Source organism: Erpetoichthys calabaricus, chromosome 10 (assembly GCF_900747795.2).
Source record: "Erpetoichthys calabaricus chromosome 10, fErpCal1.3, whole genome shotgun sequence".
Taxonomy (NCBI): Eukaryota; Metazoa; Chordata; class Cladistia; order Polypteriformes; family Polypteridae; genus Erpetoichthys; species Erpetoichthys calabaricus.
In genome coordinates this window covers 131080011-131107993 of record NC_041403.2, presented here as the reverse complement: position 1 = coordinate 131107993, position 27983 = coordinate 131080011, and the positions used below count along the sequence as shown (strand labels likewise).

General features: G+C 37.9%; 1 protein-coding gene across 3 annotated transcripts in view; it reads left to right on the top strand.

The window, feature by feature from the left end:
- Window positions 1–27983, top strand: part of nfatc2a (nuclear factor of activated T cells 2a) — a 318663-nt gene that overhangs the window by 142318 nt on the left and 148362 nt on the right. For all 3 annotated transcript variants that reach the window (XM_028811906.2, XM_028811905.2, XM_051932996.1), the window contains exon 6: window positions 17931–18071. In XM_028811906.2, the coding sequence (XP_028667739.1) occupies window positions 17931–18071 (141 nt within the window). The remainder of the gene's footprint in view (window positions 1–17930; window positions 18072–27983) is intronic.

Sequence of the window (27983 nt, the reverse complement as noted above, 5' to 3'; positions counted from 1 at the left end):
GTGAGGCAAATCTCTTAAATTATTTAATAGATATTATCGTTTGTTTTTCTAAAGAAATGTAAAACATTTGCATTATTGAAAGTTGTACCCTCTGTGCCTTACTTCCATAAACCATCTTTCATTTATTTTGGAACTGAACTAACACATTGATTCAGATTTTAAACGTAACTTTAAAAATGTTTTGTTTGGGTAGATGCAATAATTACAAGTAATTTTTTTAGTGATTTTAAATCCTTTAATCGCCATATACAATTTCATGTATTAAGAATTTGTCATTTCTCGCATACCCCAACTTACTCTCCAAACTGAGATATAATTTTTTTGTAAATAAGATTACCGTAATTAGGTCATCAGTGTCACTGCCTGATTAGTTAAGGGTTTTTTTGATTCTGTCAGACCAAGTATTGTTACCTTAATAAATGCTAGCTTGATTTCTTGTTGTGTTTCTTCTGCCTTGAAACACGCTGTGGTGCAGAAACTTATTAAAAAAACAAAATAAGGACCCTCTGAAGTGTCAAATTTCAGGCCAATTTCAAAACCATTTTAGAAAAAGTTGTCCTAACTCAAACGTTTCTGGATTAAAATAGTACTCTGGAAAAATTCCAATCCAGATACAGATCTTCTTACAGTAGTGAAACATCCTTGTTAAAGGTTTACAATGATCTCTTCCCAACTACTAATGCTGGAGATTCTGCCATTCTTGTACTGCTAGATCTTACCTCAGCTTTTATGATTCTTATATCCCGCCTTGAACAGTATGTAGGCATCCAAGATAATTCCCTTAAATGGTTTAAATCTTAATCAAAGCAATAGGAGCTTTTCTATTCATTTGGGTGAGTTCTCATCCTGTAGAACCTCTTACTTGTGGGGTTCCGCAGGGTTCTATCCATGGACCAGTTCTCTTTTTGATATGCATGTTACCTTTAGGCTCCATTGTTAACAAGTATGGCTTCTCCTTTCACTGCAATGCCGATGACACTCAAATCTATTTGCCACTAAAATCAAAGAGAGACAGTACAATCCCTCCATGCGTGCTTGAGTGATATTAAAACCTGGCAATTAATTTTCTTAAACTAAATGATAATAAAACTGTGATTTTGGTGTCCAAAAGGTTTGAGTGTTTCTGATGTTGCCCTTGGACCCCTTGCCATATACATATCAAAAAGCTTCAGTTAGGAACCCAGGCGTGATCTTTGACAGCTGATTCATACTCGACAAACGGATAAATTGTGAGGTTAAAGGAAGCTTTTTCCAGCTGAGACTTTAAGGTAAAGGCTTTTCTTTCTTTCAGGGACCTTGAAAAGACCATCCAAGCTTTTATAACATCTCATTTGGACTATTGCAGTTCTTTGTAGGTAGGTGTTGATCAGGTCTTGTTACAATGCCTACAACTATTCCACAGCTTTGCTGCTTGCTTATTGAAGGCTCTCGTAAGTATGGCCATATTTCACCAATACTGACCTTGTTTCATTGGCTTCTGGTCCGCTTCAGAGTTGATTTTAAAATTCTATTTCTCGTTTTTAAAAGTTTAAACGGAGCAGACCCATCTTGCCTCTTGGAACCTCTTCATTTGTATGTGCCAACAAAAGTACTGGGGCCTACTAGCCAGTTGCTCTTAGTTGTGCCCGTGTTGAGTCTAAAGCAAAGGGAGGATCGGGTGTTTGCAGTGGCTGCTCCTGCAGTGGCTTAAAATACTATTTCTTCTCACTACCATTTGACGCTGCAAGAGGTTGACATTGTTTGTATATGTTGGCTCATGTACATTCATGATTATCAATATGTATGGGTGTGGGTATTTTGAGTTTTATCTTTTACGTAATGGTTGGCTATGCTTGCAGTATTGTGATGTGTACATACTGTATATTTGAACTGCTTCTTTTACCCTTTCTTGCTCTGAAGGCTGTTGTAAATGTGCTTTAAAATAAAAATGGCCTTGCCCTGCCTTATAAAACATTTTTTAATACATAACACTAAGAAGTTCAGATCTGAGACAATGGAATGCAAAGATGAAGTTGGTTTGAAACATTACAAAAATGTTAAACAATATATAAAATATAGAACAAGAATTGTGGGTTCTAACTGAACAATGAGGAGCATGTAAGTTTATGTTACATTTTCTCACAAAACACAGTCATTTTCCCTTTTCCTCTCAGGTTATCTATAAACAGATTCATGTCTTCCATATGTGAAAAAAGAATGATGAAGGGTCTAAGGACATATTCCCTTACCCTCTCCTCTTCTTCTGGAAATTCAGGTAGCAAATCAAATTCCTGAAGGGCCTCCTTAGTGTTGTCTTTGTCCATTGACAGTAATGAAGGGAGTGAGACGTGCCCCCTGAACACAGGTTTATTATCAGCACACCACTTCTCTGCCTAAGTAAAATGCTGAAGAATTCCATGTTGATGTAATACATTTTATGAAAAAAAAGGAGAAAATTCTTTAAATGGTCATTATAAAGCTTATAGCCTTTTCCTTCACATTTACAAGGAATGTAAGAAAAAGGAAAACAAAAAAATAATGTACAGTATATTCTTAATTTGTTACACATTATTAACATTATTGCTTCAATCACAGATTCTACAATGTTTCTTACAATACAGTATTATTAACACAGTACACAATGCATTTCAAATGTTTTAAGGCCTTTAAGAGTTGTATTTCTGTGTCAGAAGACGTAAAATAGGCTTTTAGTCTTTTGAGCTTTGACTCCTACTGGTTAACGATTAACAGTATGCATCTGAGACAAGCATTAAAAGTCCTTTTATACATTTTATTCACTATACCATAGGCATTTAAGCCGTCATCAACAAAATGTAATTCATCTTTCTTATGGAAGTTTATAAAATAATGTGTGTGTACCTGCTCATCAGTGCCCTGTGCTGGATGTTGGAGAAGGGAGGCTGAAGTTTCTTCTAAAAGAAAAGATCTGAAACCTGCAAGAACGCAGTACTATGGGATAGAATAGCAAGACATTTTTTCACTTCAGATAGATAGATAGATAGATAGATAGATGTAGTGCAAGTCTTTACTCGTCTTCTGTCTTTTCATTAATGGCTCAATAGAGTCTAAACCTGAAAACAGTAAAAAATAATATTTACCTAAGGAAATGTTAAAAAAGAACCAAAAGAATAAGCACAAAAAATTACCCTGTCCTGGCTGTGCATTATTTCTGTACCTTTTAATTTTTGTTTTGTTCTTAGCCTTCATTTAGAAGGGTGTTTGCTCGCTCAGTCCGATGTGAGCAGTTACTTCAGTGTTTTCAAAAAGAAGCACTAATTTTATAATGGTAAACATTTTGACCATTTGTCTTTGATTTTAACATGACTAAGTATATTTGCCACATTACCACAGAACTGAATGAAAGTTATTAATGGAAATTTAAATTTCATTTACCCCTTTGGGCTGGAGTTCTCAAGCAACATTCTACACAATCACTTCCTTAAAGCCAGAATTTCATTCTAAAGAGGATTGAGAAAGGAGTTTAATGTTTCAAAAATATTTATGCAAACCATTATAAACGTACATTTAAAATATCTGGATTTTGAAAGGTAGGCTTTTCTGGAACATCAAAACCACTAGTATGCTAAAATAAAAAAAATATATAAGAAAATAAACAGAAATATCCAACACAAATTGTAGAAGGTGACAAAAATGCAACGACAACCAGATATAATCCTCCCTCCACAAATGCTACAATTAAAGAATAGAGGACTAAAGTTGAGACACATCTCCTTAAAATTGAGAAACAACAAGATGGTCATTTGGAAACCTGGACCCAACATTAAATCCAGACATACACAAAAATCTAGTTAAAATATGAAATGATCACACCATCAATATGAAAATTTCACAGTCATGGCTATTCATCTTATTTGGAAGACCCTAATCTTCTTCTTCTTTCGGCTGCTCGCTTTAGGGGTTGCCACAGCAGATCATCCAGAATTGTTGTCCGCATATTGATTTGGCAAAATTTTACACCGGATGCCCTTCCTGACATAACCCTCCCCATTTATCCGGGCTTGGGACCAGCACGAAGAAACACGCTGGTTTGTGCATCCCCTGTGGCTGGATTTGGAAGGCCCTAATACAAGGGGTAAAAAATCAAAGAAAAATATTAAATACTGACATACAGTAAACTGGTAAACTGTTGACAATGACTTTTAAACAAAAACAACAATGGAAATGGCCACTTGTTACACACCCAGTGTTGTATCTATAAATAGTAAAATATGCCAAACAATGGAAAATGCAGGATTAGCTCAGCTTTTTAAACTGTATTTAAAAGTTCTAGTTCAGAAATCCAAATGTCAGTATTTTTTGCAGGTAAAGTATCAAAGTGTTATTTTTTAATAAAACACGCATACAACTACTGGCATAATCACCTGCATACTTTAAAATGTGGGCTTCATGGCTCTGAAGGTGGAAAGCAGGATGCTATGGTCTTCCTGCTTTTTACAAAGAGGGCATTTAGATTCATTTTGATATTTAATCAATGTAATCAAAGTTGATTTTATATTCTCTGCCTTTATGGAGAAATGTGGCTGTAGAAATCAAGACAAAAATAATATGTAATACTAATTTGGCAGAAAGCGCTATCGTGCTTTTATAAATACTGTAGCTAACTAGAGAAAAATCAAGTTAAATAAGATGTTTAACAAACGTTAATGATGACGGTAAACAAATACCTTTAATATTGTACACTAACATTGCAGATACGCTACATAACATCTCATAAGTTAAAAAGTTAATATAGATTAAATAACATGGCAAATATTAAAAATAAGAGGTATAAAATGATATGCTTAAAAATAGGATATGTCAGTAATGACGATAAACACAGAACACTTGGATTTTCTATATATAATCGTACATCTCATTAGTTTTGTTTAATGGATCTAAAGTTTTTTTAAATGTACTGAGCTTTTTATTCTGTGAGTTCATACCTGATTCTGTTATGCCATTGTTCCGTGTTGGAAAACGTTTTCAGCTCCTCTTCTTTTTCGAATTGGAAAAACTGTACAGCTGCTCTTCTTCTTCTCTTTCTACGGACTGTGGGAGGTCGTGGGGTGGACTGTGGAAGGCCTAGTCTTCGACCTACAGCCGGACTCTTTTATTTCCCCTTTGTTCAGATACGGATGGGGCAGTGCAGGAGTGATATTTCCGGGCACATTCAAAAGCGGTGTTAGAGTTTACCGTTTGAACAAAAGTCATCACCTTCGTGTGCTTCATCATCAGTAGAACTGAAATCTACTGTATAATGCAGTCACTAGCGATTTCTAAAGAACTCGTTCTCATGACACAAGACTTTCTACTTCACGTTCACGCAGTCCATATTCCGCCTGTCCTCTTTTCACAAATGCCATGTCAAGAGCCACTGTTCACTAGAGACTTGTAAACTTGGAGAAGGCGGTGTGGTGTACGCTTGACTAGCGGTGGACGAAATATCTCTGGAATAACAGTGATGAGGTTTAAGATGACACGATTGGACAGACTCGAGGCAGGATTTTTTCTCCAAAAACAAAGAAAATTTTTTTATATACAACATAATAAATTTCACATCCCCTATAGCCCAAGTTTGTGCAGCAGTATTAGCCTGGCAAATTTCTATGGGTTAGCTATTCCAGATTTTAGGTGCATAACAGCAGAAGGCTGCCTCACCACTTCTTTTAAGATAATCACGTTTGTCGTACTGTAAGTGTTTTTTAAATGCAGTTTGGCAAACTCCACGCCTTTCGTCTAGCCACTCTACCATAAATGCTTGATTAATGGATTGCTGTTAAGATGGTCATTGTTCTGAAAGTTCTTCTATCTCAGCAGAGGACTTCTGAAGCTCTGTTAGAGTGAGCATTAGATTCTTGGTCACGACCCTGACCAAGACCCTTATTGCATGGTTATTCCATTTGGCCAGACAGCCAACTTTAGAAACCGTCCTTGTGATTTCAGACTGCTTCCATTTCACAACTGTTGAGGCCACAGTGTTCCTGGGAGTACTCAAAGCTTTAGATACAGTATTACACCCTTGTCCTGCACTACAATTTTATTGTAGAGGTTCTACAGAGAGTTGTTTGGGCTTCTTGGCTGGGATTGTTTTCTTAAATGCACTGTGAATTGTGGGGCCCTATATACACAGGTGTATGTCCTTCTAAATGATGTCCAATCAATTCAGTTTGCCACAGATGGACTTCAGTTGCATTTTAGGTGTATCTCGAGGATAATTAATACAAACAGGGTGCACCTGCTCACCATTTGGAGTGCCACAACAAAGGGCCTCAGTGCTTATAAAAATGAGAAGTTTTAGTTTTTGATTTTTAATAAATTTTTTAACCTCTCTAAAAACATGTTTTTACTTTGTCATTATGGGTTATTTTGTGTAGATTGATAGGCAAAAATGACAAATTTATCAATTTAAAATTAAATCTACAACACAATAAGGTATGCAGAACTTGAATGAGTTTGAATACTTTCTAAATCGACTGTATTTTCTTTACATATTTGGAAAAGAAAAGACATTCTTATGACATCGTTTGAGACACAGCTATGTTTTGTATTGCTTTATAACAACACCTTTATTAGTTTTTTGTTAATCATTGACATTTAAATATGTAGTTAAATATCTGTTAATATTCATTCTTCTTTCAATTATGAATGTGTTTATTTTCCCAAGACTTGTTAATTAAATGGAAGTAATTCCATTCTTTGGTAACATAGCTAATGTAACATACGTTTTCAGTTATCTCTGCTTTCAGAACTCAGTAGAACAAATGAAATCACAGCTCCCATGTGTTTGCTGTACAACAGAGCAGTCAGCATTCATTTTTGTCTGTGTGACTCATTTCATATATATTGTGATGAACAGCTGCTTAGCGATTATTTTACATCTGCTTCCCCTTTGCATTGTTTACAGTTTAAAATGGTATCCACAGCTTGTGTAAACAATAGTAAGTTATGTAGTAACTGTCTGCCTTATGGAGGTGTATTTAACGTTAACTGAGTTAATAAACTTTATTACAAACTGGTAGGCTATATTAGTTTTTTTTTTAGTCTGAAACTGATATTCTTTTAAACTACAATCAAACGGAGTCTTTCAGAAAAAAAGCTGGTGTATATGCATACAATTAGTTTTTATATGTATATACTATATATATTGTGGCACCCAGCTGGGATTCCTACCCGGCCGGGATGCCCGGGGAGACAGGAGGAGGGCTCATGCCTCCTCCAGACCACGAGGGGGCGACCGTCCTGGTTGTATTGGGGGCCACGGGTACAGGGCTTGGAAGCTCAACCCTGTAGGGGCCCGTGGTCACCGCCAGGGGGCGTCCCCATGCCTAGAGGACCCTGGACCCCAGCACTTCCGCCACACCAGGAAGTGCTGGGGGGAAGAAGAGAGGGAACACCCGGAGTGCTTCCGGGGAGACAGCCAGCACTTCCGCCACACTGGGGCGTGTCGGTGGATGATTGCCGGTGCACACCTGGAGCACATCCGGGTATAGATAAAAGGGGCCATCTCCCTTCATTCGGGGCTGGAGTCGGGTGGAAGCAGGATAAGGTCAGAGAGAGAGAGAAGGAGGCGGTCCGAAGAAGAGGCAGTGTGGTTGGCCTGGACTTTGGGGAAGATTGGGGTTTGTGTAGCACTTAAAGACTTGTAAATATTAGGTGTAAATAAACGTGTGGTGGTGCAAAAGAACATGTCTGCCTGTCTGTGTCCGGGGCTCATTCCACTATATATATTTATATATATATATTACAAGTAACTAAAGGGGACTGAATGTTGGTGCTGCAGGGCAAGCTTACAGTTTTAGAAATCTTGCATCATTTGGTTAATTTGAATCTGCGTTATGCCTAATGTTGTCAGAAGGAACCACTGTGACTATAAAACCGTTTTTTATCTTGATCAGTAACAAACAATTACTGTATATTTAAGTTCCTATATTATAATGAAATGAAGTATTGCAGTCTAAGGGATATACATATTATTTGTGTCATTCCAAATGAAGGATTATCTGCTGTCTTTGGAAACATGCGCATTTCACCAATGCTGTAGTCATTTAGTAAATATGTACAATTGTAGCTTTTAGTAATCAAAAGGGAAATAAGCTGCTTTGTTGGACTGAATGGCCTGTTCTCGTCTAGAGTGTTCTAATGTTTTAAAATGCCAATGTGAACATGAGTACAAAGTCAAGAAGGATACTGAAGGAAGGCTATGCATATTTATGCAACTATAAACATCCAAGAAAAATATTCATACTAGGTTGCACCAAATTTTTTGGCTCTGAAAATATTTAGAAAAAATAGCACTTATTTAGTATTCTGTTGAAAGAATCAAAATGATGGATTTTGTGGCCAAATATGTGACACCATATTACTTTTCTCCTGTGCTATGGATGATGTTTCCAAATAGCCAAGCAGCGTTTTCTATTCTGAAGAAACAGTAAAAATATCACACTGCTTTGGACCGTAGGGCATAGAAGATTGTACTGGTTTGTTTACAATGAAGAATGCCAATAGTAGAGATATATTGCAAGTAGCCACAATGCTTTGCACATTAAAAAACAAATAGAGTAATTGAGAAGTTGACAGAATCATCCTGGGAAAAATGCAATTAGGAAGGAAAGCAATGCTGTATTTAAGCGCACAGTTTATTAACACTAGAATCCCTGAAGCCTACGAAAAAACTTGTAATCCCGAGCCACCTTAAATTCCTTCACACCATCTCCATCTTTTGTTTTGTAAATGTATCGATCAGCACAGGCAGCAAGTAGCCTGCTATCCCATCCTGGGCATGCTGACAAAGTACATGTGCAATGCTATTTCAGTACGCTAATGACTTTAGCTGCAAGTGGAAGCTCCTGTTGCACTTTATGCAGCTGTTGTTATGATTCTACCCTTTGTCCAGAACCGGCTCCATAAGCTTTATGACCTTAGCCTCGGAAAGTCTTTCTCCCCTGGGATGACTAGGATCTTTCCTGAATAAAGAGTGGCATTGCACATGTACTTTGTCAGCATGCCCGTGTCGATCAAACACAGGAAACTCTGCAGTCTACTTGTGACTTTACGCTAAAGGAAGATAAGTAAATAAATCAAGGTAAATAGGTAAATAACATTCAGTCTGGCTTTTATATAAGTAACATATACCGGTATATGTTTTTTTATATAAAGGCCATCACAAAACATAATCACAAACAAAACTTTGCACGATACCTTGGCGAGCTTGGTATGCCCTGCTGTTTCTTTGAAGGACATGCGTGTGTCAGATTCACTGGCAGGATGACGCCCAGCCTGTTACTGCATCCAAACGGTGCCATCTTTCACCTTCACACCTCGTGCAGCTGTGTTGTTCTTATGTGTGAGTGGACGTTTCTTGTGGGGAGGGCTTCTGTTCTCTTTCTCTGATGTAAAACCCTCATCCTCCTCTGAGTTCACCCCTGTTATAGCACATCTTTATTTGAAAACTAGCAGTGTCAGATTGGGGACAGCATGAATGTGACTGAGAGAATAAAACTGTAATAATAAAAAAAAAGCTAAGTACCATACATTTACACTGGCTGTTACACATTCAAATCAAACGTTTTATTTTTATTATATAATAGTAATATAAATAACAGCTCACTACTGAAAATGGTAAATAGTGGAGGGCCTGGGAATTAAACACACAACCTCTTGATTATGAGACAGCGGTTGTTACTGCTGCACCAACGAAGCAGACATACTGTATCTACTTTCTGCCGTAAGCCAACTTCTTTTTCTTTAGTTATAATCTTGAATAAAAGCGCATTTGTTTTGTTATATGTGTACCTTTTGTGAAAGTGTTTATTTGATATTTGGATTCCAGTCTTCACACATTATACACTTCATGTCTACATTTTGTCAATTATTACTAAAACATGAAAAACGTTTGTTTTAGTTGTGTGTTCAACAATTCCTACCTTGCATTTCCTGTTGTAACAACAAGGTGCTATATAGGCGCCTGATCCGACACAGACTCACACCGGAGGCACGCATAAAAACTTTTTATTTTTCTTCACCTGTGGGGCACATCTTCCCGTGATCCCCACAGGCACAACACAGTCCCACAAGTAAGCACAAAAACACTCTTTTTTGGCACCACCATCCTCCTCCATGCTTCGTCCTCCTCTTCCTGACTCTGGCCATTGAGTGGTGGCTGCTGGCCCTTTTTATAGTCCACCCAGAAGTGCTCCAGGTGGTTGACTGCCGAGTTCTGGCTGCACTTCCGGGTGTGGCAAATACACTGCCCATACAGGCTCAGGAGTCTCAGCTGTAGCACCCCCTGGCGGCGCCTATGGGACCAAACAGGGCTGCACCCAACTCCAATTCCTGTGGGAAACCGAGGCACTGCTCCAACCCAGGGGGGCGGCCATCTAGCGTCCAGGGGGAGGCATTGCACAGTCCATGGTTGCTCCCCCTGAATATACAGCGAAGGGACATCCCGGCCGGACGCCACACTGTCATCTTACATTTACATAGATTGTTGTAGATATGGCACACACACAAAATGTATGTATTCCAAATGACAGAAACTTATTTTTAGTTAGTACTTATGCCTTATATGAGTATGTACAGATAGGTTTTACCATGTGAGTAGCTTAACAGTACACATAATTCAGAACAAGATTACTGATAAAATGTTGGTGATGTCACAAAGTATATTTATAAGATTTGTTGAAGAAATATATTTATTCATTATCAGCAGTAATCATAAATAAAATTACTCTTCAGACAAAAGAGATTATACTATACAAATATAATCAAAAAATCAGAGCCCAACAAAATGTGTACAACGCACAAGGGACTGCTGTTTTCATGGAGCACTGTTTTTACCACTACTTTGTGTTGCAAAGGATGCAACTACACTAAAATATCATTCATAAGTCAATTTTCTAAGTAGCAGAGAAATGCCCAAATAAAAAATCAACTCACAAAATCTTTTGTCTTAACCATGTTTTGACCAAGTTTTCACCACAGTAGCAGACTATCCATATTCAAAAATCTATTGTCAAAACAAATGTGTAAGATACCTTATAGGTGTATGTTTTGGCTACAACATTTAGCAGTCTGAAAAATAGGAACTGTTCTGAAACATTGTACGCACAAAATGTGTATGTAGTGTCTTGTATTATTCTGGAAAACCTGTTTTGTTTGGATTGTGCTGATTTGATAAAGGATGAATGAACAAGAGTATTTGTCAAGTGAACAAAAAAAAAGCATGTAAAAAAGTTCTGGCCAGATATGTTTACAGGCCCATTATGTGATTAAACATATCTGCTTTAGTGCTTTGCTGCTAAAACAGACAACTTTACAAATTTTTATTAATGATAACTGTCCACACATTATTTAAATAACGTCAGTTGTCTGTAGTTTTAATCCGTTTAACTGGTTTTGGTTAATCTTTATAATATTACTGATTACAAGCTTTAGGTGCTGTGTCCTAATATTAGAGGGTACTAAAGCACCCCTTACAGTGCCTTTGAATTGCATACTGCTTGTTGATAGAAAGAAGTGAGAGGTTGTTATGAAATATATGATGCAAAATATTTTTTACAGATATTGCACACTATGTATATGACTTCAATTTATTTTATGTTTTATTACTATTTTAATAGTTTTATAAGAAACAAATTGAGTTTGGGAAAATTGATGGATGGTTGTACAGATGCATGGATAAATAGAATATTTACTGTTATGCTGTCAGAACCATCAAATAACAACGTCTTACATCATACATGCTTGTTCAGCATTACATATATTTGCACTACAGCATCAGTCTGTAAAAATAGCTACGGTATAAGAAAAAACATGCGTACTAATTGGTTAACATTGAAACTTGGCCCACTTAACAATTCAAGGATGCTAACATTAAATCCTAGCCTAATTGTTGTCTGTGTGGAGCCTGCATATTCTCCCATGTACAGTACTTTGATTTCCTCCCACATCCCAAAGATGTGCTTGTTAAATGAATACTACAAATTTCTTTTCTAACCCATTTCCAGGCTGATACGCAGCTGCTACCTTTCCTGGCTGGAAAACGATAATGAATGGTGCAATTGGTATTGTAATTGGTGATTCTAACTTAGCTCTGTTTCAGCGATTGCACACCACAATAAATTGGTACTCTGTACTGTTTTTTGGTTCTGGACTGTGCTTATGACGTAAATGTCTGAGGTGTTACTAACAGCAAGCATGTAATGAATTTGCCATATGAAGTAGCATTTATTTTTGAATGATGGATATTGGACCCTGTACTTAAGGAAATTATCCATGGAAAATAGATTTAAAGTTATATAGTCCCATTTAACCTTCAACTTTTATCCAAATATACAGTATGGGGAATATAGCACTTGTTTCAGATCAAGAATATGTGTAGAACGTGCAGAGTGGTGTAGTGGTTAGTATCACTGCTTCCCAGGTCTTCTGTCCTGTGCTTCATTTTACGACCTGACTCTTATCTCTGTGGAGTCTGCATATTCTCTTTGTGTATGCATGGGTTTTTCATCACAAAGACATGCATGTTACTTTAATTTACACCTCTGAATTGGCCCCCCTGTACAAGGCCCCTATTGGGTAAGTGAATGGACTCTGCGATGAACTAGCACCCTATGTAGGGAGCCTAGCTGAATGATGGTCAACTCTCAGACTGGATGATTTAAAAACGTTTATTACCATTTCTGTGACTTTTTCATAAACACATGGTAAGAACTATAAAGGCAATCAAAAAATAAAAAGTGTATAAATAACATAAACATTCGTATATATTTTGTTTAACATATAATATACAGAAATTAATAAATAAAACCTTGTTCACTCTAAAGCAAGGCACTTGTCTGTTCATTCCAATGTGTCACCATTTTCCTTTCCCTTTTCCAGCGAAAAACTGCACGAGTAATTATAAGAACAAAAGACACCCGATGACTCTGTCAAAATAAAAGTGATGCAAACCCTGTGATTTGAGCCCTGCTACAGCATCATGTGTCCTTTACACCCGCATCTCGACTAGATTACTTCCTTGAGCTTTTTGATTCATAGATGGGGTACTGCCCACAGCCTTTAGCTGAATTAAGTGGGATTGAGAATGTAATGTGTGTTTGTGACTTATCAAGTTTTAGGTGAAAATGTGCTCTATCATAAAAAATTGCCTTGTTCCCGTTTTTTTCCTACCTTATGCCTGAAGCTGCTGAGTTTAAGAATAGCTGTGTCTCCTTTTTATTTTTAAAATTTAATTGATGTCATTGTAACAAATATGATTAATTCCAACAATTCTTAATAAGAAATGTCCATTCCCTTTCCTGACCGTAGCTATAGTACTTCAGTACAAGCTTGCAGGAGACTAAAGACAATCCTGTCATCATCAGACCACACAGCAGGAGCACAATAACATCCATATTTTTCAAGTGTTCATGCAGGATTTTCTGTGACTTGAACTAGCTTTATCCTATGTCAATGGTCTTGCCATACTTTGAAAGTGACACACAATTTCATACCACCCTAACTGGGTTGAGATCATGAGGCCTGAAAAGTTGGTATCTTTCAGTTATCTTTCAATACATCAGTTTTATCCATGCCATTAGATTAACTCATGTAATGGGAGTGTTATTTTAATCTGGTTTATTTTTTTGGCATCAATGCATTTGGCCACAGTGGTATTCTTGAAAAAGTGTAGTACTTGATGGACAGTATAAGGAGAGAATAGCTTCCCAGTCTACACTTTCCAAAACTGACTGTTCTATGTTGAAAATGTGCCAGCCCTCTGTGGCGATGTCACAAGTAATAGGCATATTTACACAAAGTCTCTGTTGATGTAGCTCAAGCTGATAAACTCTGTGTGTGTGTGGGGGTTGGGGGTATTTGAGTGTGGAGCTCAACCACAGGTGGAAAGAAGAGAGAGTGTGCTCTTCCTCAGATGTATTCAAGGAGCAGTAGAAAAGTGGATGTGCAAACCATTCACTTTGTGCATACCTGTAAGCATGTGAAGTTCAAGTCAGCTGAACTATTTGGGTGCATTAAGTCAGAACCTACATACAGTTACTCAATCATGATAAAAGTTAACTCAAAAGTTCTTTGTCTCTCTATTATAATAAAAAAAATTCTGGGACAAGACAAGACTTTTTAGCCTCAGACGAGATGTGACTTTTTCAGAGAGATATTTTCACGTCCCGCGAGACAAGACTTTGTGCCAAGAGATTTAACCACACCCAGGGCTGTGTTTATGGTAGTAAACATTGCATTAGTGCTAACAAATGGAAATGATTACTTGGTGAAATAACGGAACAGGGAAAAGAGATCGAATATATTGTTCGTATTTAAACTTTAAGTCGAAGACTTGTATATCATCTAATTCTTGTTGCCATCAGGGAAAAGTAGTGTTTCTTCCCAATGAAGAGGCGTATCCGTGAGAATTAAAAGATTTGTTGATGGGTGAAGGTGAAATCCACATACACAAGTGGCAGAGACGCGAAGTGGCTGCCGCATAGCACAGGCTTGGGGGGTTGGCGAGCGAAGTGAGCAGGGGGCAAAGCCCCCTAGTTTTAAAGAAATGAAACATCAGCATTTTGTTCAATTTAAATTAAGTGAGCATTTCATTATCAGTATTGTCCAGAATTCTCCTTGAAAGTACATCCCAGCAATGTTTTTCTTTTTTGCCCAAAACAGTATCAATCATAATTTATCACCTTATGTCAGAGGAGCAAAACAAATACAGTAATCCCTCCTCCATCGCGGGGGGTTGCGTTCCAGAGCCACCCGTGAAATAAGAAAATCCGCGAAGTAGAAACCATATGTTTATATGGTTATTTTTATATTGTCATGCTTGGGTCACAGATTTTGCGCAGAAACACAGGAGGTTGTAGAGAGACAGGAACGTTATTCAAACACTGCAAACAAACATTTGTCTCTTTTTCAAAAGTTTAAACTGTGCTCCATGACAAGACAGAGATGACAGTTCTGTCTCACAATTAAAAGAATGCAAACATATCTTCCTCTTCAAAGGAGTGCGTGTCAGGAGCACAGAATGTCACATAGATAGAGAAAACAATCTCTAGCAAACAAATCAATAGGGCTGTTTGGCTTTTAAGTATGCGAAGCACCGCGGCACAAAGCTGTTGAAGGCGGCAGCTCACACCCCCTCCGTCAGGAGCAGGGAGAGAGAGAGAGACAGAGTTTGTTTTTCAGTCAAAAATCAATACGTGCCCTTTGAGCTTTTAAGTATGTGAAGCACTGTGCAGCATGTCGTTTCAGGAAGCAGCTGCACAAAAGATAGCAACGTGAAGATAATCTTTCAGCATTTTTAGACGAGCGTCCGTATCGTCTAGGTGTGCGAACAGCCCCCCTGCTCAATCCCCATACGTCAGGATCACAGATAGTCAGCGCAAGAGAGAGAGAAAAGTAAGCAATCTAGCTTCTCAGCCATCTGCCAATAGCGTCCCTTGTATGAAATCAACTGGGCAAACCAACTGAGGAAGCATGTACCAGAAATTAAAAGACCCATTGTTCGCAGAAATCCGCGAACCAGCAAAAAATCCGCGATATATATTTAAATATGCTTACATATAAAATCTGCGATGGAGTGAAGCCGCGAAAGGCGAAGCGCGATATAGCGAGGGATCACTGTATATCAAATGGTCAATGCTAGAGATTGCAAGAGGGCATTTGTGAATCTGTATCCTGTTAAAGTATGAAGCAAATAATTAGTAGATTTAAGATCTGTAGACAACTCACTACAGTTTATTTCACCAGAACCCAGCTCTATCAACTTTAGAAATCATGAACCAGTCAATCACAAAAATGACTATATTTTTAAAAAGGTATTAAAATGACAGTATAACATAACACAGTATTCTTAAATATGCTTAATCCTAATCAGGGTTACTGGGGAGTAGACTGAAATCTATACAATATGGGGTCCAAGTAAGCCTAGTATACCTGTCCATTGCAGGGAATTCACAGAATGTAATCAGATGATTATGTTGTATATTCAAAAGTAAAAGAGATATGGCCATATGTTTGTTTGAAGGTTTCCTGCATGTTGTTCACGATTGCAATAGCTGTTGTGGTGATTTGAAAGTAAACTAAGTTAGTTAACAAAGTGGTGAATCTCAAGAACTGCCTCACCCTGACTTTGACTGCATTTGGATGATGTGCTAGCTTAACCCACAGGCTTTTTTGTTTTTACTCAACCGGATAAACAGTTTGCTGAGCTTTTTGTCATACATGCTCTAACCCTAAGAATTATGGCAAGTAAAACAGATAAATTTATTTTTATGTGTGCATGTGTGTTTTCCCATCTGTTTTAATGCTTCCAAAACATTTTTGTGAAATAAGTTCTCCTGTTTCTCTTGTACAATAAGTTTAATTGCCATCTCTAAATTCCATATATGAGTTGCATGTACCATATGTGTTGGACCGTTATCTCACCTTGGTTTAAATTCTGACTGCTACTAAATGCTTCTAGGTCCTTTGAAATAGATAAAGCTTATTTAGAATCAGAAAGATATGCAGTATATTATAGAAGAGACAGCATGCGTTGTCCCTGGGTTACTCTTCAGTTTATTATACTATAGGTTTAAGCCCTTTTTTTGTTGCATGTTCTTGGTGCCATGCATTTATTTGCTTTTTATTTTCACAAAAATGCTCTCATCAGATTATTTCTGTAAGTCTTGCATCTTATCAAGATTTAATAATTTTACTTTTTGTTCATTAGCTCTGCTAAAACACCATGAAACATATAACACTGAGATTTTGAAAAATTATCAAACATAAATAAATAGTTTTTAATAACCCAAAACAACACCTTTATGCAAACATGGCATAGATTGAAGAGAAAAAAAGATGGGCCACAAACATCAGAGCCATTTCTGTTTTTGACTGCAGGCCACAAGTTTATCTCATCCACTGCATCAAGGTAGAAAACAGTATTGTGAGCACACTCAATAATCTGCATAGATTTACTAAACAGCAATATAATAGACTTTTATGTCAGTGATGAAAAATACGCTTTTTATCTCAACAAAGACGTTTTGAATAATTTGTCATAGTGCTAAAATTATACTTCATTGTACTTGTGATGATACATGAAAGCAGCTGTATACTTTTATTATTGATGGTGAGTTTGATTCAATGCAGTGCAGGAGTGGGGCAAAACATCCTCAAAATTTGCCTTTATTGTAGAAGCTCTTCAAATTCCTTTAAGTTCACAATGATTTAACATAATAAAACAGTTTTTTTTTTTATTCTGATTTCAAATATCCTAATTTGTACAAAACTGTTGAGTGCCAAGTGAATGGCAATAAAAGGGTTGAATGTTGCTATAATGAATTTATGATTGTTTTGCTAGTCTCTTTTTTATCGTATTTTATCAGTTTATATATTTTTTGTGTTGTTAGTATTTTTTTGTAGTTATTTTTATCCATATATTCACCACCATTTTGTTTCTTGTGGCCACCAACGTTTTGTGTTTTGGTCACCATTTTGTTGTTATCAACAGTTGGAAAGTATTTAATATGGCAGTGCAATGCTCCCAGTTTCCAAGATTGTGATTGTGTTTTCAAGGACTCTCACAGTGTTAGCTCTAAATTTAAAAGACTTTAGGGTTTTGAAATTTGTGTGTAGTTTTCAATTTTGATTTTGGTTAACAGTCCAGCCTTTGTTGTGTCAGTATTTGTTTCCATGTTTTTTTGTTTTGACTGTTAATTTCCTTATCACTTTTAATACACACAATCTTTACAAAGTGGTAGAACAGCTTAGTATATTTATATTTTCCAAAACATAGTAAACATGTGTTGCATTATTAACAATATGACATATGTAAGTTAACAGAAAACACTACTTTATGTTACTTTATGTTCTATGTCATTTAAGGAAGTAAGAACTGTTTGAATGGACAGTGGCTATTTGAATCATCTTGTCTTTCTATTTATCTATAGCTCAAAGATCAGCTCATGAACTCCCCATGGTGGAAAAGCAAGATATCGAAGGATGTTCAGTTATGGGTGGACAGCAGATGATTCTCACTGGTCAAAATTTTGCATCCGATGCTAAGGTGGTTTTTGCAGAGAAAACACAAGGTAATATATATTAGTTTATTTGTGGGTCAGGTACCCCCCCATGTATTCTGCGTAACCTCAAAAATGTTTTGAGAAAATGCCGCACACTTCCTCCAGGGTTGTTTTATTGTCTCTCATGGTGGTCCAGGATGATTTTTGTCGGGGGGCATGTCCTGAAATAGCAAAGCTTATTATCTCCTTGTCTTTTTGTGCAACCATGCAAAGGAATGTTCATTTACCAATTTTTACTTTATGTTGTGTCTTCTTTTAGGTAGCCAAACAATAGAAAATATAATGTTGATTTCTGACTTGAATTCTCCAAATATTCTGCTTATATTTGCACTGCTGTTTATCCTGCTTATTTTGTCTATATTTCTTAATGTGAAGAAATATTTTCAGGCTTTTAGTAAATACACTCCAATTATCGATCTGTTCTCCCAGCACATTTGACACAGTTTTCTCGTCACATTTTTGCATTTCACTTACAAATTTAAAATGTGGGACTATGTTTATTTTAACAAAGTGACAGTTCACTTTTTTTTTTTTAAAGTGTAGTTTTGCGCATCGCTTCAGGTAGTGTACCAGAATCTCAATGTATGTGTTATGCAATGACAATAAAGGAATCTTATCTTATCAAAAGGGTCATATGGTAAGGGATTCCTCAACACTCTTAAAGACACATCATCAATTGGATATTATAGTATCTTTATAGAAAGGAGAAATGTCGATGCCCAAGTATTTCAACATTTTGCTAACAGAACGCAGAGCCAGAAAACAGACTAATGGCATAATAAATTTAAAGAAGTGAGTTTTAAGAATTGAAAAAATAATCAAGTTGATGAGAATTAACACCATGGAGGAGGAGTATAACATTTGATCAATTTAAAGTGACACTCACCAAAACACACTGAGTAAAAAACTTTCCAGAGAAAGTACGAGTTCATGCAGTCTAAAGTACAGTGGCTCCACAGCGCAAGTGACAAAAAATTTAAAGGTGTGCTGCGCACAATTAAACAAGAAGACACACACACTTAAGGTGACACGCACGTTCAAACGAGGTGATGCACAGAATTAAATGTGGTGCTGCACAATTAAAAAAAGGTGACATGCACAATTAAAGAAGGTGACGCGCACAATTAAAAAAAGGTGACATGCACAATTAAAGAAGGTGACGCGCACAATTAAATGTGGCGCACAATTAACAAGGAGACACGCACTTTCAAACAAAGTCACGCGTAGAATTAAATGTGGTGCCGCACAATCAAAAAAGATGACGTGCAAAATTAAATGTGGTGCTGCGCTAAATTAGAGATGTCACGCTCAAAATCAGATGGGTTACGACAAGTAAAAGTGTACGGATAGGGTAGGTAACTTGGCAAACAAAAGGAAAATACTGATTGGTGGCAAGGTTTGCCTCTCAGTCCATGTGAAGTTCCTGGTTAAGTTGTGTGTTGAGTGAGGGAAAGTTAATATAGCATTCTTTTTTCAATTAAATTGTTCCTGATGTATTTACATGATGGTGTACATTAACAGGCGGACATCCATTTCTTTTTTTTCCCATGCAAGAGTTATTAAAAAAAAAAAAGATCCCAAAGTAAGCTGGGGATGCTCCCCATTCTTTTTTTTTTGTCTGCAGTGCGGTGCTTGATAGTTTGTTCCAGTTTGTTAAGATTCTACATACCATTTTATTGTAATAACAATCACTAAAGGAATTATTTGTAATCTAACGGGTGCTCCGTGGTGATTTTGTTCGATCGGGTGCTGTATCATTGAAGAGGTATAGAAGCAAAAGAGACAAAAAATCAACCCTCATGTTCATGATTTATATGTGCTCCGATTGTCCATATGTTTGAGAGTTCTGGGTATTGCACAGTATTACTTGTTTGAGACAACAAGGCATTCCTTTAGTGCAATGACATAATGAATGTATGTGCATGTATACAACAATTTGGCATGCAAGTTGTGTTCTTACTTAGGGCAGTTTTTTTATAAATTAAAAACACTATGTGTGCCCTTCCATTTTAAAATGGAGTCTGATAGACACTGGTCCAGACATGAAAACAAAAGACTTAAACCCTACTGAATAGGTTCAGTTTGAAACAGAAAAGATTTTGATTCCAAAAAAAAGTTCTCCACATTTTTGTCATAATAAAAACACTGGAAATGACTTTTAGCATCCTTGAATGCTAAAAGCAGGTTCCAAAAGGTAGAACAGACCAGACATGCAATGGTTTCAGAGTGTCAGGGAGAAGTCAAAAGTGCACATCATCAAAATCCCACTACATGGAGACAAAAATTAACTTTGACAAAGTCCTGGCAAAAAACACAGTTATTCTGTTTAGATAGATAGATAGATAGATAGATAGATACTTGTTTAGACTTGTTTTTCCAATCAAACCAAGAAAGACATTTGGTTTGTTTCCTAAGTGAATCCAATATACAGATAAAGGCCATGCCTGCCATATTCTTATCTGTGGATTGTGTGATGAAACAGCGATGTCCAATAACAAGACTTCAGTATGAACAACATGGCCTCTCAAATACAAAAGTAGTACAAACTAACAGTGACCCACAAAGCAAGATAGCGCTGTGCTAAGGTTACCATTTAAAAAATATTCCAAAAAATTCAGAAAAAGTTTAAATTTGGGAAAACTGGATCCTAAAATTCAAAATATCATAATACAGTTCAGCAAATAGGCTAAATATATCTTCGTCTTCATATGTGGACATGTTATTGGTGTAGAATTCATAGACAAGCTACAGCAAGCCACATCCCAGTTGTGAAAAATATATATAGGTAGCCAAATATCAACAGCAACTCGTTCATAACCTAATTTTGTATGTCGCTTGAAACTTCCACTGAAAATTACTTTTAATGGAAATATCGGCAACAATCAGCACTGTTTCAGCTGTGGAATGGCCAAATGGGGGAGGCAGCTTGATGGATGAGGTCTCCAGGACTCTAAACAAATCCAAATCTTATTATGTGATATCATCTACTGTTAAATTCTGCTCTGTACTTCTAAAATTTTTATTTCTATACTGTATTGAGGATTTGTTCTGTTCTGTGCATTGTATTGTATTGTATTGTATTGACTCCCTTCTTTTGATACCCACTGCATGCCCAACCTACCTGGACAGGGGTCTCTCTTTGAACTGCCTTTCCCAAGGTTTCTTCCATTTTTTCCCTACAAGGTTTTTTTTTGGGAGTTTTTCCTTATCTTCTTAGAGAGTCAAGGCTGGGGGGCTGTCAAGAGGCAGGGCCTGTTAAAGCCTATTGCGGCACTTCTAGTGTGATTTTGGGCTATACAAAAATGTATTGTATTGTATTGTATTGTAAGTATTTAAACTCATCCACCTTCGCCAACTCTACTCCCTGCATCCTCACCATTCTACCGACCTTCCTCTCATTCACACACATGTATTCTGTCTTGTTCCTACTGACCTTCATTCCTCTCCTCTCTAGAGCATATCTCCACCTCTCCAGGGTCTCCTCAATCTGCTCCCTATTCTCACTACAGATCACAATGTCGTCAGCAAACATCATAGTCCAAGGGGACTCCTGTCTAATTTCATGTGTCAACCTGTCTACACCATTGCAAATAAGAAAGGGCTCAGAGCCGATCCCAGATGTAAATCCCACCTCCACGTTGAATGCATCTGTCACTCCTACCGCAGACCTCACTGCTGTCCCACTTCCTCATATAATACCACAACTCCTCTCAAGGCACCCTGTCATATGCTTTCTCCAGGTCCACAAAGACGCAATGCAACTCCTTCTGGCCTTCTCTGTACTTCTACATCAACACCCTCAGAGCCAATATTGCATCAGTGGTGCTCTTTCTTAGCATGAAACCATAATGCTGCTCACTAATGCTCTGCACATCCCCCTTATTCTTAAAAATCCATACCAATGCACTTCTTCTCCACTCCTCAGGCATCCTCTCACTTTCCAAGATTCCATTAAACAATCTGGTTAAAAATTCCACTGCCATCTCTCTTAAACACCATCATGCTTCCACAGGTATGTCATCTGGACCAACGGCCTTTTCATTCTTCATCCTCTTCATAGCTGTCCTTACTTCCTTCTTGCTAATCCGTTGCACTTCCTGATTCACTATCTCCACATCATCCAACCTTCTCTTTCATTCTCTTCATTCATCACTCTCTCAAGTACTCTTTCCATCTTCTCAACACACACTACTCGCTTGTGAGTATGTTTCCAACTTTATCCTTTATGTCCCTAACCCAGCTCGCTCCCTCTGTCTAGCCAATTGGTTCAGATCCATTTTTCCCTCCTTAGTGTCCAACCTCTCATGCAACTCATTATACACCTTTTCTTTAGCTTTCGCAACCCCTCTCTTCACCTTGTGCCTTATCTCCTTAATAATAATAATAATAATAATTCATTACATTTATATAGCGCTTTTCTCAGTACTCAAAGCGCTATCCACACAGGGAGGAAACAGGAAGCGAACCCACAATCTTCCACAGTCTCCTTACTGCAAAGCAGCAGCACTACCACTGCGCCACCTTTTACTCTTATCTACTTTCTGCATCTGCATTCTGCATCTCTCTGCCTATCCCAGTACTTCTTCGCCATCCTCTTCCTCTATATACGCTCCTGTACTTCCCCATTCCAACACCATGTTTCCTTTTCTCCTTCCTCTGTCCAGATGTCATGCCAAGCACCCTTCTTGCTGTCACCCTTACTACTTCTGCTGTAGTTGTCGTAACTCTTTATTGCAACCCAGTGCCTGCCTTACCTCCTCCCTAAACTCAACCTTGCAGTCTTCCATTTTTCAACTTCCACCATTTGATCCTTGCCTCTGCCTCCACTCTCCTCCTCTTACTGATCTCCAACGTCATCCTACAGACCGCCATCCTGTGCTGTCTAACTATACTTTCCCCTGCCACCACTTTGCAGTCTTTAATCTCCTTCAGATTGACTCTTCTACATAGGATATAATCTACCTGTGTGCATCTTCCACCACTCTTGTATGTCACCCTATTTTCCACCCTCTTCTTAAAATACATATTTGCCACACATCCATACTTTTTGCAAAATCTACTGTCATCTGACCTTCTTTATTCTTCTCCTTGACACCATACCTACCCATCACCTCCTCATCTCCTGTGTTCCCTTCACCAACATGTCCATTGAAATCCGCATCAATCACCACTTTGTTCCCTTGGGTACACTGTCCATCACTTCATCCAACTAACTCCAGAAATCTTCTTTCTCATCCATTGCACACTCAACTTGCGGGGCATATGCACTAACAACATTCATCATCACACCTCCAATTTCCAGCTTCATAATCATTCCTCTGTTGGATACTCGGGGCATATGCACTAACAACATTCATCATCACACCTCCAATTTCCAGCTTCATAATCATTCCTCTGTTGGATACTCTTTTCACTTCCAAAACATTCTTGACATACTGTTCCTTCAGCATAACCCGTAACCCATTTCCTCTCCCATCCACACCATAATAGAATGATTTGAAACCACCTCTGATCCATCTGGCCTTACTCCCCTTCCATTTAGTCTTTTGCACGCACAATATAATAACCTTCCTTCTCTCCATCATATCGGCTAACTCTCTTCCCTTACCAGTTATACTGCCAACATTCAAAGTTCCTACCCTCAGTTACACTCTCTTTACCTTCCTCCTCTCTTCTTTCCTCGGGACACATCTCCCCCTCTTCTTCTCCTTCTTCAGCCAACAGTACCCCAATTTCCGGCAGCACCCTGTTGGGTAACAGTACTGGTGGCGGTCGTTGTTAACCTGGGACTCGACCGATCTGGTATGGAAATCTTTATTGTTGTCTGCATGTTGATCTGGCAAAATTTTACACTGGATGCCCTTCCTGACATAACCCTCCACATTTATCCTAGCTTGGGACCGGCACGAAGAAAGACACTGGTTTGTGCATCCCCTGTGGCTGGGTTACTTACTTTACAGAAAAATGCTCCAAACATATTGATAAAATGGCAGTGAAGTAATATTAATCTACTTGAAATCACAAAACAGAAATAATTTAAACTAAAAAGAACCTTGGGGGTGCACAATATACTAACCTTCTCCTTAAACACCCAGTAGTTTGTGATAACGATGCAGTACACAGTACCTCATATAGTTGGAAAAGGCTTAATGATGGCATGGAAGTCCACCACTAACTCATGATTGATCTTTCAGCAGAGACACCCCAGAACATTAACATTGTTTTTTTTCCTTTTAAGTCATTCCTGTGTAGCTTAGCTGTATGTTTGGTGTCATTGTCTTGCTGGAAAAGATAGTAGAATCTTCTTTCAACTCAATTCAGAGTCTCTGATTTACCTTCTGCAAAATGGATATTATCTTATATTAATTTCCTGACATGCTTTTCAAATACAGTTGCTTGGATTGATCTTTTGTCTTCATTGTGTAGGTTAGGCCAAAATACTGCCTCACTATAAGTTAAACTTTTCAGATACAGGTGCATATATACTACATTCAATTGAAACACCTTGACTACAGGAAGGGAATCTTCATTTAACTATTTATTTGACTTCTAAAGGCAATAGGCTGCACCAGTGATAATTTAGGTGTGTCGTTACAAAAATGAAGCTTGGGAAACGTTTAACAATACAGTAGAACACTTTCCCTAAGCATTGGACCAAAACAACACTTGAGTGACTCATGAGTAAAAAGTTGAATATCCTAATTTAGTCTCATCCATGTCCTGATGTTGACTCCACCAAGAAATGGTGGTCTTACGAAATGGTAAACTGTAAGGGCTGTCATTGAATCTGGAAAGCGAATGAACCAGTCTGCCAAGAGTGAGATGTATAAGTAGATATTTGCCCCCAAAGGAAAAATAGTGAATACTTAAATATACTGATCAAAAAAAATTAAGGGAACACTAAATCATCACAGTCTGACACCAAGTCAATTAAGCTTCAGGGATTTCAATCTGTCCAGTTAGGAAGCATAAGTGACTATGAATCATCTTCACTTGCTTTGGTGTAAATGAAAGCGACAACAGGTACAGTACACTAGAGAGGCAACAGCAAGACAACCCCCAAAAAGGTAATTGCTTTGCAGGTGGTGACCATAAACAATTGCTCCCTCCTTATCCTTCCTGATTGATTCTTCTCTAGTTTTTCATTTTGTTAGAATCCTTGTCACTACTGGTAGCATGAGGTGGTACCTGCAGCCGCTTCAATTTGCACAGGTTGTCTAGTTTCTCTAAGATGGCACATCCATACGTGCCTCCACAAGAAGGTTTGCTGTGTCTCCCAGCACAGTCTTAAGAGCATTCAGGACATACCAGGAGATGGGTCATTACATGATGAGAGCTAGACAAGACCGTAGAAGGTCATCAACCCAGCAGCAAACCTCTGATCCTTTGTGTGAGGAGGCACAGGAGGAGCACTTGCCAGAGCCCTACAAAATGACCTTCATCTGGCTACTGGTGTTCATGTTTCTGACCAAACTATCAGAAACAGACTCCATGAGGGTGCCACGAGGGCCCGATGTTCTATAGTAGAACCTGTGTTCATAGCCCATCACTGTGCAGCTCAAATTGCATTTGCCAGAGAATACCACAATTGGCAGCTCTGCCGTTGGTGCCCCTTTCTCTTCACAGATGAGAGCACATGTGACAGACATGAAAGAGTCTGGAGATCCAATGGTGAACAATATGCAGCCTGCAACATTATCCAGCATGACCAGTTTGGCAGTGGGTCAGTGAAGGTCTGGGGAGGCATAACTTGGAGTGTCGCACAGACCACCATGTGCTAGGCAATGGTACCTTGACTGCTAGGTACTTGGATGAAATCCTCAGAGCTATTGTCAGACCTTGTGCTGGTGCAGTGGGCCCTGGGTTCCTCTTGGTTTAGTACAATGCCTGGCCTCATGTGGCCAAAGTGTGTAGGCCATTCCTAGATGACAAAGGCATTGATGTCACTGACTGGCCCTCACATTCCCCAGACCTGAATCCAATTGAGAACCTCTGGGACATGATGTATCAGTGCATCCAATGTTGCCAAGTAGTGCCAAAGATTGTTCAGGAGCTCACTGATGCCCTGTTCCAGGTCTGGGTGGAGATCCCCCAGGATACAATCCACTGTCTCAGGAACATTCCTAGACATTGTTGGGTGTGCATACAGGCTCATGGGGGTCACACAAACTACTAAGTGACATTATGAGTTGCCGTGCTGAAATTCAGACAAGTTGGGTCAGCTTGTGATTTCAGCTTTTGACTTTTATTTTCATTGTGATGTTGAATCCAGCCCTCAGCGGGTTGATGATTTTGGTTTCCATTAACCATTGCCACATCATTTAGTTCTCAACAAATTACACAGTATTACTAAGTAAAGGCTTTCCATTTGACTATTTCATTCATTGAGATACAGTGTGAGATATAAGTGTTCCCTTAATTTTTTGAGCAGTGTATATAAAATAGCATAATTCTTTTTATAAGGTTTTAGGGCATTTACTGATAAATTAAATTTTTTCTTTTTGAGCATGTGAATTTGCAGTAAAAGCATAGAGAGGAACAAGATGTTTAAGTATATTATTTTATGCAGAAACATTTCAAAACTTTTTAAGTGTCTGAATATTTTTGTGGAATTCATGTCCATCTGGTCTACCATTTCTACACAGAGCCTAAGTGCACATTATGATTATTAGTATTTTTATAGTAACTTTAAGCATGCTTTGAATTTTTTATTCACTCTAGATTCATTACCTTTATTATATTTATGTCAGGAATGCTCTGAGCATCACAAGAAGAATTGCTTTGAATGTCATATTAACTTTAGATTGTTTACATTTTGTATATTTATTTCAGGAATGCTCTGAGCATCACAGGAAGAAGTTGTTCGTTTGATTTCTTATTTGGAGTATATGGGGGTTGTTGATTTTTAATTCACTCTAGATTCATTACCTTTATTATATTTATGTCAGGAATGCTCTGAGCATCACAAGAAGAATTGCTTTGAATGTCATATTAACTTTAGATTGTTTACATTTTGTATATTTATGTCAGGAATGCTCTGATATCACAGGAAGAAGTTGTTCATTTGATTTCTTATTTGGAGTATATGGGGGTTGTTGATTACCCTCCATTTCCATATGCAGAGAGAAGTTAACATAGCAGTGTTAGAGTAGAGACTGTGTTATCAGTGTCCTTTCTTCAGCTTTTATGTTCAGCTGTTTTTATAGAAGCTGCTACACAACAACTGATAACTTTGAATCAATGGTTTTTCAGACAGTAGATTTGTGCAGAAGATACTTCTTGATAGCAGAGGCTGATTGCCACTTTCAATGCGATATTTTCTTTATAACTGAAACACAACTTTCCCATGTGATCTCACAGTCTGTACTGTATGAAGCACACACAGATCAAATTGCTTATTTTAATTTACAAGCAGTGGCAACAATAAAAATACTCAAAAAATCTTTTTTTTTCCTTGTACATTCTCATATAATTTTTTATTGTGTCAGCACTCCTTGTGTGTAGTGTTTAAGTTGTATTTTAGTATCTTTGGAAGCTTTGTAATTTTGGTGTTCTCTTTATTTTCAGACAGGTCCAACAAAATCTATACTAATAAAAGGCAAAGCCCTCACTGACTCACTCACTGACTGACTGACTCACTCATCACTAATTCTCCAACTTCCCGTGTAGGTGGAAGGCTGAAATTTGGCAGGCTCATTCCTTACAGCTTACTTACAAAAGTTAGGCAGGTTTCATTTCGAAATTCTACGCGTAATGATCATAACTGGGACCTCTTTTTTGTCCATATACTGTAATAGAGTGCACCTCCATGGCCGTGGGAGGCGGAGTTGCGTATCGCGTCATCACGCCACCCACGTAATCACGTGAACTGACTGTGAACGCAGTACGTACAAAACAAGGAAGAGCCCCAAAGAGCGCTGA